This window comes from Ictidomys tridecemlineatus, chromosome 5 (genome assembly GCF_052094955.1).
Source record: "Ictidomys tridecemlineatus isolate mIctTri1 chromosome 5, mIctTri1.hap1, whole genome shotgun sequence".
Classification (NCBI taxonomy): domain Eukaryota; kingdom Metazoa; phylum Chordata; class Mammalia; order Rodentia; family Sciuridae; genus Ictidomys; species Ictidomys tridecemlineatus.
Window position 1 is genome coordinate 71,082,148 of NC_135481.1, and position 13,995 is coordinate 71,096,142.

At 36.6% G+C, this 13,995-nt stretch overlaps 1 protein-coding gene across 3 annotated transcripts; it reads right to left on the minus strand.

Annotated features, from left to right (window-relative positions):
* Positions 1–3,624: 3,624 nt before the first annotated feature.
* On the minus strand, positions 3,625–13,674 carry Dorip1 (dopamine receptor interacting protein 1). 3 transcript variants are annotated; one of them, XM_040274854.2, is made up of 5 exons: positions 13,113–13,671; positions 10,592–11,116; positions 8,844–8,933; positions 7,389–7,523; positions 3,625–5,761 (listed from the first exon to the last, which is right to left on the minus strand). In XM_040274854.2, exons 1-5 carry the CDS (start codon positions 13,238–13,240, stop codon positions 5,578–5,580), a joined length of 1,062 nt encoding a protein of 353 aa, XP_040130788.1. In that variant the 5' UTR covers positions 13,241–13,671; the 3' UTR covers positions 3,625–5,577. The 3 variants fall into 3 exon arrangements, with proteins under 3 accessions (XP_040130788.1, XP_013216785.1, XP_040130789.1); XM_013361331.4 differs by having other exon boundaries at positions 13,288–13,670; XM_040274855.2 differs by lacking the exon at positions 8,844–8,933 and having other exon boundaries at positions 13,113–13,674.
* Between the last annotated feature and the right edge of the window lie 321 nt (positions 13,675–13,995).

Here is a 13,995-nt window from a genome sequence, read left to right on the forward strand (position 1 = left end):
ATACTGTGGGGTCAGGCTCCAAATTCCTCAATAGGACACCCATAGCACAAGAGTTAATAACTAGAATCAACAAATGAGACTTACTCAAACTAAAAAGTTTTTTCTCAGCAAAAGAAACAATAAGAGAGGTAAATAGGGAGCCTACATCCTGGGAACAAATCTTTACTCCTCACACTTCAGATAGAGCCCTAATATCCAGAGTATACAAAAAACTCAAAAAATTAAACAATAAGAAAACAAATAACCCAATCAACAAATGGGCCAAAGACCTGAACAGACACTTCTCAGAGCAGGACATACAATCAATCAATAAGTACATTAAAAAATGCTCACCATCTCTAGCAGTCAGAGAAATGCAAATCAAAACCACCCTAAGATAGCATCTCACTCTAACCAGTAAGATTGGCAGCCATTATGAAGTCAAACAACAACAAGTGCTGGCGAGGATGTGGGGAAAAGGGTACACTTGTACATTGCTGGTGGGACTGCAAATTGATGCGGCCAATTTGGAAAGCAGTATGGAGATTTCTTTGAAAGCCGGGAATGGAACCACCATTTGACCCAGCTATTCCCCTTCTCGGTCTATTCCCTAAAGACTTAAAAAGAGCATGCTACAGGGACACTGCTACATTGATGTTCATAGCAGCACAATTCACAATTGCTAGACTGTGGAACCAACCTAGATGCCCTTCAATAGACAAATGGATAAAAAAAATGTGGCATTAATACACAATGGAGTATTACTCTGCATTAAAAAAATGACAAAATCATAGAGTTTGCAGGGAAATGGATGGCATTAGAGCAGATTATTCTAAGTGAAGCTAGCCAATCCCTAAAAAACAAATGCCAAATATCTTCTTTGATATAAGGAGAGTAACTAAGAACAGAGTAGGGAGGAAGAGCATGAGAAGAAGATTAACATTAAACAGGGATGAGAGGTGGGAGGGAAAGGGAGAGAGAAAGGAAATTGCATGGAAATGGAAGGAGACCCTCAGGGTTATACAAAATTACATACAAGAGGAAGTGAGGGATAAGGGAAAAAAAAACAAGTGGGAGAAATGAATTACAGTAGAGGGGGTAGAGAGAGAAGAGGGGAGGGGAGGGGAGGGGGATAGTAGAGGATAGGAAAGGCAGCAGAATACAACAGACACTAGTATGGCAATATGTAAATCAGTGGATGTGTAACTGATGTGATTCTGCAATCTGTATACAGGGTAAAAATGGGAGTTCATAACCCACTTGAATCAAAGTGTGAAATATGATATATCAAGAATTATGTAATGTTTTGAACAACCAACAATAAAATTAAAAAAAATACAACCTCCTCAATAGTCAAAAATAAATAAATTAAAAAATATAAAAATTCCCTAAAAATTCAAAAAAAAAAAAAAAAAAGAATTGACAAAAACTGTGGCTACACGATCACATATCAGGATTCACTGAGAAAGTTTGCAATTCCAAATCTTTTTCCTAGGTGGAAAAAGGTTAAGCCTGAATCAGGTGATTTCCTAAAGCTCACCAAAGACAGGAATTTCTAAGGTTTCTCAAAAGAAGAGGAGAAGAAAGAGGGCAGGGCTTTTGAAACCATGAGAGTTGGGAGGATATAGGTGAAGAAACCCCAGGAGTCACTTTACAAATATTTCAGCTGGGGAATTGTTGGCAGAGAGAACACCATCAACTTTATCAAAGGCATCACAACTGTGTGATTCCCCCGAGTTATGGGTGTGTGTAGTGGCACTGAACAAAACAAAAATTGGATTTGTTTCACTCAGATGATAGAATGGAATGGCCAAACTATTCAGGTGTTGTTCTCTTTCTAGGTCCCTCACTTGCTCAGCAAGGAGCGCCTGCCACCTAGTGTTCTTAAAAAATACTGCAAGAATTGGTAATCAACTGTTTCTCCATGAGTCCAGCTGACGCCTCTTTCACCTGTTAAAGGTTGTCTAACCCAAGTGATTCTCACTTCTTCTGTCAGAAACAAGAAAAGAATGAGATTATTAACTATGTGGATTACTTTAGCTATAATAAACTTCTTTTAAAAGTTGAAGCCTTCATTCAGGTTTGAATCACTTCCCTTTTTCCACCATTTCTGGACAAAGAAGTTGAAATGTTTGGAATGCTTTTCTAAGGTTAATCTCATGGACTGGCCTTTATGTATTTATTTTTAAGTGGTACTGAGGATGGAACCCAATGCCTTGCATGTGCTAGGAAAGTGCTCTACCACTGAGCCCCAACCTCAGTCCTATGGACTGGCCTTTATAATTAAACAAGTTTCTTAAGGGGAGGTGGTGTGTCCTTAACTGCCTGTTTTACTATCCATCTAAATTCAAACTCTGGCATTTTGGATACTATTAAAACTGGAGTTTGAGATTAAAACACTTTTTCCACTTTTGCCAGTAGGTAGGATCTGCATAAGTTGCTGGACTCTGCAGCTGAGAAAGTCTGTTCTAGAGTTAGCAGCTGATCATAGCAGAGGAATGTCTGCTGGTATCAACTCGCAGCCAGCAAAACTGGATTCTTCACTATGGCTGAGCTTAGTGGTCATTTTACATGAATTGCTTACTCTTTCTGCCTGCTTATAGTGCCTTAGTTTTTCTTTGAACTAGTTATGTCAGTAAGCAACTTAGTTATAAATGGTTCGTATGCTTAACATGTACAGCTTTTGTGCCACAAATTATCTGCTTATATAATTTGCTCATACTATAATAGAGTATGGGATACCCTCTTACTCATGCCTTCACCAGTGTTATCACTAGTTTCTCTTTGTTATTCACTGCATCAAATATAATCATAGTATTTCAGATATAAAACAAATGAAGTAATTTATAGCAAAATGCTGCTTTCAAGGATAAATATAAGTAAGATTATTTGCATGAGTTGGAGAGAAAATAGTTTCTTTGCCGAAGAGAAACAAGTTGGGAGATTACTTCTTAAATTTGCTTTAATTATTCTTTATCTCAAGTTCGGCCAAGGTTCTTCTTGTTTGCTTTTTTCTCTGTACTGGGGATTGCACACAGAGACACTTTACCAATGAGCTACATTTCCAATTCGTTCTTTAGATTTTGAGACAAGGTCTTACTAAAATTGCTTTGTTTGACCTTTGCGATCCTCCTGCCTCAGCCTTACCTATAGCTAGATTACAGGTGTGTGTGTCATGATACGTGGTAGTGGCCAAGATTTTAAAATTATTTTTAATTTCCCATAAATATAGTAGCAGTTTGTGGTATTTTGATTAAAAGCATATGTTGATTATTCATATCTTTTGCTCTCTTTTCCCAAGGGATTATTCTGATTTTTTCTAAGTTGTTTTAGAGTTATAAAAATGTTTTATACCTTCACCTTCACATTTTGTAAACAGACTAGTTTAAGCTGCCCATACTGTTCATTCTTTTTGACCCCTTTTCCATTTACTGTTTGGTCAGGAGGGATAATTTCTTTTCTACCAACCAGATCCTACCATTAACAATTAACTACCTGATTCTCCTTAAATCCTAACCATCTAGGGTCAAGAAGATATATTTCCCATTCCACATTAAATGCAACAGTGATATGAGTTACTGCCTAAATATTTATTAAAACTCTTAAATTAAAAAGTTAATAAGAGAGAACCTGGGAGACTTCCTCTACATGAAAGAGGTAGAAAAAGACATGTTTTTTATTAGCATGTTCAAGGTAGTCAAGATTTTAACAAACATCTTAATCCTCACAACAACCCTGTGAGGTAGGCAAGTCATTGTTTTATAATAAAGAAATATTCTAAATAAAGTGCAATTCCTAAAAGAATAAATCTACATTAGAAATAATTGTCATTAATAATTTGTAATTATACCATTTATGTATAGTCTAATATTTGCTTATGTATATTTTGATTCATGCAATAATGTGTTACCAGGTAAGTTTACTGTAAATCATATCTTATAACACTTGGGGGACTGTTTAAACCTGTGGTAATTTTTTTTGGTAAAATGAATCATTTTTTAATCTTATGTTAAAAAAGCAATTTTTATAGTATTCAAAGTGAGGCATTCTCAGCAACTTTCCACCCATATTTATCCATTCATAAGTTATCTCAACATGGCACCAAGGCAATGTTTATTGAATGAAACTTTAGCAATTTGGTATATGGCAGTGAACTGCTATCATGTAAAAGTCTTTGAATAAATTGCACCTAATCTCAACCCAAAACCTAAAGCAGACCATTTACTGAAGTGTAAACATTATAATTATGGTGATGATTTTCAAAAAAAATTTTTGACTTTGCTTTTTTGCCTTAAATTACAACAGGAAGAACAATCAGTATCCTTTCAATGAAACATGATATTCAGTTAACTATAGAATTTTAGTGATTTATACTGCAAATCAAAACCTCATGCTATCAATTATTATTTACAAGGGAGCCAACAGATATTGCTTTAAAAATTAAAGCTTTTGGGCTGGGGATGTGGCTCAAGCAGTAGCGCGCTCGCCTGGCATGCGGGCGGCCTGGGTTCGATCCTCAGCACCACATACAAAACAAAGATGTTGTATCCGCCAAAAACTAAAAAAAAATATGAAAATTCTCTCATTCTCTCTCTCTCTCTCTCTTAAAAAAAAATAAAGTTTTTTTTTTCTGTGCCAATATAAAACTTAACTAGGAAAACGAGTACAGGCTGGGATGTAGCACTTGCTTAGCATGAGAGGCCTGGGTTCAGTTACCAACACTGCCAAAAAAAAAAAAAAAAAAAAAAGAATATTTCCCAGGTACCCATTTTCCTTTTAAATATATATTTAAAGTACATTTCTATTGTTAGTCCAACACTAGTAAACATCCAGTTACATAATAGTTTTTATAATTGTCTTATTTGCAAAATAATTTTTATTGGAGAATTTCTATTATATTTAATCATGACATAATTTATTTATAATGACTTTAATTAGGGTTGGATCCATTGGTAGATTTAGAATATTTTAGCAAGTAGTTAACTGTAATTTGCCATTATAAAAAAATTTAGGCCCAGAAAAAAAATCTTATGTAAAAATTTTTTTAAATTGCTGTAGGGAAATTATGCAAAGCAATGGATAAAACAAACTAAGTTATCCCTAGGTTGTACATTCGAACTAAACCCAATAGTGCACTTTGAATTATAGTGAGGTAGGGCAAAGAAATATGGTCAGATATATCTTGAACTTTTGAATTGTATAAACTAAAATACTGACTTTTACTCAGCTTTTACTTGGATAACTAAAAAGAAAAATTTAGAATTCAAATGACAAAGCATTTTCTTGAATTTAAGTAGTATGAAAACCTTTGAAATACATACAAATGAAAAATACAAAGGCCACAAGATATATATTTTATTTAAACATAAAATATGATTGTATAAAAATAACCCAGGAAATATAAAAAAGAAATACAAACATTTTTGCATAGATCTTGAATATAAAACATTTACCTGGGTTAAACACTGGAAAATACACCTCTGAAACTAGTATAGTTGAACTATTTCCTTGGATACCAAGTATACACAAAATAAAAGCCCTTCATCTAGGGGAGCATGGGCAGGCGGGAAAACAATTTAATTTAGCATCAGTCTATATTTATTTCTCTGTTGCTCGAATATAAACCAATGATGACAAGAGGAGAAACTCTGGGGGTTTATTTAACAAAATTAAATTCACATTTCTGAGGCCATCATAGTGCATCCAATGTCCATCAATCTGGAAAGCTGCAGAATAATGGTGTTCTTCTTTATTAAATAATGTGGCACCTTCCAACAAATACCTGTAAATTAAATAATAAAGTATAGTGGAAAATCATAATACTTTGTTTTTAAGAAAAATATTCCTTAAATTCTTAATTAAGAAATAAAAACAAGATTGTTTTTAAAAGGCATATGTTAAGGGCCTCTGAGTGGCAGGCCACTCCCCTTGTGCTAGGCGTGTTAAGTGCAGACAGACTGCTTATCCTATAGGCCTGAGGCCATGTGTTGCAGTCCCTGCACTTGCTGCATGGCCCACTCCTCAACTGGTCAATGCAAGGATGGTTAGCAGAAATTGCCTGTAATCTGCTTAGCTACTGCCTGAGTAGATATACATGGTTACTATGCAATAAAATCAGACCTGCTTCCTGCTTGGTCTCCGGAAGGTCTTGATTAGCCACTCCACAGCCATGCTCTCTTCTACCCTGTTCCGTGGACCTCCTCGCTGGACGAGAGAGAGCCCATGCAGCTATCCACATAAATTATGTACTATAATTGGTGATTTCAAGTAAAATATTTAAAAACCTTGATATAATTTAAGAATTAACAAACAAACTAACTTACAACTGTGCTGTTCTATTAAAACAGTAGAGAACACACAAGAAAACTTTTGAAGGCAAAAGTTAATAAGTACCCTCTATTTCCTGATTTGTATACAGATGATTTTATTTATAAGAACAAGTAACAATTTATGTTTAAATGATGACCTCCTGAATACAACTCAACACTAATTTGAAAGAAAGTAAGTCAGGGTTTACTGTGTGCTTACTAAGTGTCAGACACTGCCCTAAACACAGCATATGCTGCCTTATCAAATTCTTCCAATAATGGCACCAGGAAAACACTGTCATCTCTATTTTATAGATAAGAAAACTTACGTGTACACTGGTTAAATAATTGGTCAAAGCTTATATAGCTTGTAAAAAAAATGGGGTAGGCCTGGCATGGTGGTACATGCCTGTAATTCCAGAACTTAGGAAACTGAAGGAGGAGGATCCAAAGTTCTAGGCCACCTTGGCAACCTATTGAGACCCGGTATCAAAATAAAATTTTAAAAAGGGGCTAAGGATATTTAGTGTTACAGCACCCTTGGCTTCAATCCCCACCTGTTCCATAATCCCAAGTTTCTAATCATTGTGGCCACTGCTAGTGACTAATTTCCTGTAAATTTATTTTATTTAACTGGGAATTGAAGCTAGGAGGCCTTTATCACTGAGCTACATCCCCAGTCCTTTTAATTTCTTTTTTAAATCTTGGGACAGGATCTCACTAAGTTGCCAAAGCTGGTTTTGAAATTGCAATCCCATCTCAGCCTCCCGATTCACTGGGATTATAGGTAATCGGCTAGCTCCCTATAGTAGATTCTTTTTTTTTTAGTATTGGACATTGAACCCAGGGCAGCTTTACTATTGAGCTACATCTCCAGCTATTTTTTTTTTTGAGTCAGAGTATACTTAAGTTGCTGAGGCTGGTCTTGAACTTGTGATCTTATTGCCTCAGCCTCCTGAGACCTTGGGATTATAGGCATGGTCTTTGTACCTGGCTCCAATAATATCTTTTTAATCGCTAATCAAAATCATAAAAGACAGAATAAACAAAAAGACTTATTTTTTACTGTTTTTGTCAAGCAAGCAAACCCAAATCACCTACTTGTGATCAGATAAATCCAAATAATAGGGTACATATGCCAGATCTTCAGATTTCCAATGTTGCATATTTAGGACAACAAAAGGGGGTGCGCCATGGCAGAAAACTCGCTGAGAAAATTCTCTTAAGCCACCACACCTAAAGTGGAAAATGAGAATCAACATTATTATCTGAGCTGTCTTTATGACTTTAATTTTCTAGTAAGTATAATCATCTATTATAGGTATGGGCAATGATATGGTTATATTTTACCTCATATATTCCTAGAAGTTTAATGGCTACATTTTCTACACTAGAAGTAATACTATTAAAACTCCTGGAGGGCTGGGGTTGTGGCTCAGTGGTACAGTGCTTCCCTAACATGCGTTAGGCATTGGGTTCAATCCTCAGCACGATATAAAATAAAATAAAGGTTTTATGTTTACCTATGATTAAAAAATATGTTAAAAAAAAAGAAACTCCTGGAAAAGTGAGCCATTTCTTTCCAAGGTTATAAAAGCATTGTGTCTCCTTAACTGTTATAAAAGTCTTTATTTGTAGATATATTTTTCTATTTATATGGTTTCAAATAATGACTCTAATTGCTTTCTTTTTCCATTTAAGATCTTCTATTAGCATTAGACAAGTTCTCTTAGTATTATTAGGTATTTAAGCAAAAGGATCAGAATACAATAAAGATAATTATACAGTAAAATCTCGATTAACCGGAATGTTCGGGGGAGAGTCTGGATAACAAACATAAGTGACTACACCAAGTTAGCCAGAAAATCACTTGTCTTAGAATTATGTGTTGAAACATGTTAGTTCACATTTTGGACTTAATAGGAACAAGTTACTGAATGTATTTGTATCTTCCCTTCTTTGGTGATTAGTAATAAAATCATTCTTCCAAATACTAATTTTCATTGTTCAACAATGTATACATAGAAATTGCTAAGAGACTGGGTTGAGTAGGTTCTGTCCGTGGACTTTTTTTTTTTTTTTTTACTAAGTTCAATTTTTTCGTTGCCATTTACCTCTTTATCCTAAAGGAGGAATGCAGAAAAAAATCCAGTTAATTGAGGGTCCTGATTAGCTGGGTTCCGGTTAACCAAGGTTTTATTGTACCTACTCAGCAATGGGGAAAAAAAAAAAAGGCATTTGCTTTGTATTCATCAATTAGCTGTAGTATTATATTTTATATAGTGATATTTGATAATGAAAACACAACATAAGATGGCATAGTAGGTCTGTTAACAAGATTCAAAAAGGTTTAGGGTTCCTAAATACTTATGAGATGCTATTTCATCATATATTAACTTCAAACAGCACATTAATCCAAGAAAGTTTTTCCTCTGATATATTTCAAAATAGATATCACTGTATCAGTAATATAGGGAAACACATAAAGTATATTTCAGAAAAATGTTATCTTAACTATAGAAAAACTTTCATCTTAAATGTCTATTATATACTCACCCACGCTCTTCACACAGTTCAATCTTAGAACAGAATAACTCATCCACAGCCAGTCGTATCAAGTTTCCATGTGGAATTTCTTGAGGAGGACTATAATTGTAAAATTCATGTAAGAACTGCTTCAACATTTTATAGGCCAATACATTATTAGGATAACAAATTCTACAGGTTGATCCATTATTAGCAGAACCAAGTATACCAAGCACAATCTGTTATCCATTTTTGTATTTCTTACAGAAACCAGTTGAACTCAACTCAATAAATATTCATGCATAAAGGTTTTTTTTTTTTTTTTTCTTTCCTATCAGGAATTGAACTGTGCTTAGCCAGTGAGCCACATCCCTAGCCCTATTTTGTATTTTATTTAGACTCTTGAGGTCTCACTGAATTGCTTAGCTCCTTGCTTTTGCTGAGGCAGGCTTTGAACTCTCAATCCTCCTGCTTCAGCCTCCTGAGCTGCTGGCATTATAGGTGTGTGCCACCCCGCTCCCAGATAATGCATAAAGTTCTCTAAGAAACAAAGTTTTCTGTAAACCAGTCTTGGAAATACTCAGTTGTTGCTACTCTAATTAACAAAACCAAATAAACAATGTCCTCCAGCCCCTAAAATCAGAGGCAATATGTTCTAGTGAGTAAAAACTAGGGCTCAGAGTCAGGAGAGCAGCTGATAATTTACATGACTAGATGCAAATCACAAACATTCTTGGCCTCAGTTACCTGATCTGTTAATAAAATTTTTCCTATATTCTTCAAAGTTGTTTTAAATGCTAGATTTTAAAAAATAGAAGCTTAAACAGCTTATAACAATGAACATATATTATTAAGTAAGAGAAGTATAAAATATTAGTATCACTGTACAATTACATTTTATTATATTTTTACAAGATTTACAAATAAAAAATACTAGTTTTTAAAAACTATTTTTTTTTTCTTTTTCTTTTTCAGTGCTAGGGATCTAACCTAGCCCTGCACATGTTAGGCAAGTACTCTACCAACTGAGCTACATCCCCGGACCCACTAGTTTTTAAAAAACAAGATAAATTTATGAAACACTTTTTAGCCCATTATGATGTAAAGTAAGAATATTTTTTTCTTCTGATACATTTAAAAGCCAGCATCACTGTATCAGCAATATAAGGGAAAAGACAAAGTATATTTCAGAAAATGTTAGCTTAATAAATTAATTAGGGTGTGTGATGTACATTCCCAAAGGGAATTAGGCTGCTTTTCTGAACCACAGGGCCAAATATCCTTTCTGACAACAACATGTTTGGGTCTGTTTCTCTTCCATGGGCAATTATTCCTTTTTCAGCTCATGTTCCCTGGGGGATTTAATGTTTCCCAGCATTCCACTAGGGCTTGCCAGTTTGGCCTTCCTCTCTGTCATTTACCAGTTTGGATGTCTGCCCTCTCTCTGAAAGCCAAAAATACTGTGCTGCTCCTAGCACGTTTCCCAGTCTGTATAAAAGCTCCTCACATCCATATCCTTCCCAGGTATTAGATGCCAAATTTGGGTTTTCTTTCTATAATTATGTCCTGGCCTTGACATAAGATTTTAAAAAAAATTCTCTTGTTCATCTGGAACTAGCCTTTCTGACAGAGATCCATTTGAAAAATGAAACATTCAAAAACAGGAAAGTGCCCTTTAATCCATTAGTTTGCTATTGAAAGGTTACACATACATACATACATATATATAATATTGATTTAAAAACAAAAGCCATGAAACAGACATTACAGCAACTTACTTTATATTAATTGTGCGCTGCTGATCTTCCTGTACTCGAGTCGGGCATCGCCAGTTGGAACAGTAACTCTCTTGAATGGTAGACATGAGATTTTCGAGATTTTTTGTAAAGTTATCATGCTCATTCCCAAACAAATCAATTATTAATGAAGCTTTATGAACTTCAGATTTGTATTGCTGTTTTTCCATTTTGTCCCAAATCCAAAGTAGCTTCACAGTTGTAAAACTGTAGGTGTCCATTAAATAAAGAAAACAGTCTACAAACTCTCTACCAAAATGAAGAGAGAGTTCCCTAGGAAAATTTTCATTTTCATTAAGAATGACATATAATAACATCAAGAATCCATCTATGGTGCAGGTATTTTTCAGTCTTATTTCAACATAGAGTGGTGTACAGGATACTGCTTTGCGGCCAGCTTTGATAGTAAAAACACCTCCCCAAGGAAGAACAGGCCTCCAAAATGATCGATCTTGGTTATAGTTATTTTTAATTGATGCTTTGATCTCTTCAAACAGTGTCTTCATCCTGCATTTGAAAAGTTTAAAACAGAACATGTAAATGCATGTACAGTTTCAGGGGCAATATTTATGATCTCCATAAAGACCATTTAAGAAGACAGAACTTTTTTTGAGGTACAGAATAGCCATCTGATAGGCATATATATTAATTATATTGCAGATTTTATCTGTATAGGAAAACCCTATAATAAAAAAAATTCTAAATGAAAATAAACTAAATTTGTTTAGACATATTCCCAAAGTAAACCTCCTCTTTCCTTTAAAATTTAAGCTGTACTTCCATTTCCTTATATTTGTGGTTCCCCTTAAGAAACTGATATAGTGGAATCTTTAGTTTGGGGGTATAGGATAAGAGCCACTTAGTGTTCTTTATATTAATCATACTATACATTTTATCTGCAGTATTAAAAAACCTGTGTATAGCACCTGTTGATATAGACAAAGACTAATTCTGGCATTTAACTTCCCCTCACCTTAAGGATAACTAAATACTTTCTTTTCAAAGCCACTGACACTATTTTGAAAAACATGTTTGTATCCTAAGTATGTTTTATAAAGCCAAAAAATTTTTTTCGAAGTTCCTATTAAAATTGTATTGGAAAAAGTTACTTCATTTTACTTGGGACAAATAGATGTATAAACTAAAAACATATTGTTTTCTAACTTTTAAAGAAAAGTGTATTTTTATGAAAAAAAGGAAGCATCTGAAGAATAAGAACAGGGAATGAAGTGACTGAAGTCGGTGTCTTATACTAACCATCTTTTCAACTGCTTCATTTTCCAAAGCACAACATGAGCCCAATCCCCAATAATACTGCAGACCTGTGGGTTTTGTGTGAAAAAATTAAGTTCAAATCTATTTCACAATACTAGCCAACTAAAAATTCAGTTCTACAATATATTAGATAAAACACATGCAGTGTTTTCCATCTGAAGCAAGATACTGTGGACTCTAAAATATTCAACACTATATTTAGTTTGAAGTGTAAATGTTTATATATAGTCTGCTAACATGGCATGTCGGAGGTCAACCACTTAGAAATAAGAGGGTGTGGCAAATCTAAACTTTAGGAAAACACACTCATTTCTTAATAGAAGCTAACTTTCGTTTTCAGAAATTTTAAAAAACCATAAGCATTCAAATATTTTAAAAATTAAAATACACTTTTTCATGATTTGAGTTATAACTCTTGAATTTTAAAGAACCCTGTAGCAGGTTTAAGATTGCTTAATAAGCTTGAGTTCAGATTCCTAATACTGCATTGGAAAGGATGATTTAATCTAGTATGTTTTCAAATTATCTCTTAAACATGACCAAATGAAGGTAACTGTAGCTCTTCAAAGCAATAGTTATAATCTGAGAAAATTAAACCACAATGCTACACATGGCATGAACCTAACTTTAGCAAGGGAAGACTGGAAGAACTAATGGACACTGAACCTAGTTTAAGCATTAATTTGGTGATATGCTCAAAAGTAGAGTGCAATAAGAATAGGGAAAAGGAAAAAAAAAAACAGATGGAGAGATGGCTGCAGACAACTTTAAATTGCCTTAAGTTTTGCCACATCGTTGAAAAGGTTGTTCTGTTAGGCAATGTATTAGAAACACTGGAGGACTTACTTTCCTGCCTCAACAGGGCCTCCAGTTGAATAAATCTGGAAAACCCTCCTAACCTCCATTTCCTTGGCAAAACACCACCTTTTCTTTCCAGTCATTCCCAAGAGTGGCAATTTGTACCCCAAGTTGGCAGAAAGGATCAGACTACCTGCCCTAGGCACTGAATGCCATACCTCCAAATAATTCAGAAGTCCTAGAGTCCCCCCTCGTATAAGCGCCCCCGAAATACTCCTCTGAAAGAACGAGCACGCGCTCCTCTTGGAAGCGCCGCGGGACAGGGACCTGCGGCGCGCGCGCTAGGGACACCCCTTTCCAGCTCTCTCCTCTGGCCACGCCCACCCGGCTGCGCTCCCTGGAGGCCTGGCACCGAGGGCTGGCTCCGCACCGAGGGCGAGTCCCGGAACCTGGAGCGAGTGAGACTGCTGGGCGCTCCTGCCTCCATCCGGGCAGTGCCCTCGCCGAGAGCCTGGGACTGCGAGCAAATGGGCGGGAAGGCCGGGTCGCGGAAGGCATTCACACATCGGCCAGTCTCTGTCCACTAGGAAACTGAATCCTCGTACCTCCCCGGGGACCGAAAACCGCCGGTGCCGCCGCACCCGTCGTCGCCGCCGCTTGCTCATGGAGAGCCAGGGCTGCCACCGCTGCCGCCGCCGCCTCATCTACTAGCACCGCGGGCTGTCTCGGCCTCCCCCGGCGTGAGTGCTGGGCTCCGGCACGGCCTCCATCGCACCCGCCGCGGCGGGAGCCACAGCAGCTCCAGCGCCCAGGCCTGATCCGACCGGACCCACGGAGCCAGGACCGCGGGAGGCAGGACGCGTCGCTTCTTATTACGGAGGAAGATTCGGCCTGACCTCCGCCCCCCTCCCCCCAGACCCCAGTGTCCAGCTGCCTAACCGCTCTGCTGCGCAGGCGCGAAGACGCCCTGGCCAAACGTGCGTGTATCGAGTGTGTATACAACGTCCAGAATTGCCCAATGGGAACCAGGATCAGGTGTGGGGGGCGGGACCTCGCGGAGAGGGGTGGGGCTCCAGCGTGAGAGGGAGGGTGGGGCAGCCGGAAAAGGGTTGGGTTTGCACGGAGGCGGAGCTTATTGGCAAAAGCGATTGGCTTTTTGAGGTTTGTGCCATTTTAGAATTTTACTTCGTTTCCTCTTAAATTCTTTATTCACATGGGAGAAGTTCTGTTTTCTCACTAAATTGTGGATCTATAAGATTTCAGTTTAATGATATATTTAGGAAAATATTGAATTGGTGTGTCATATGCTAGTG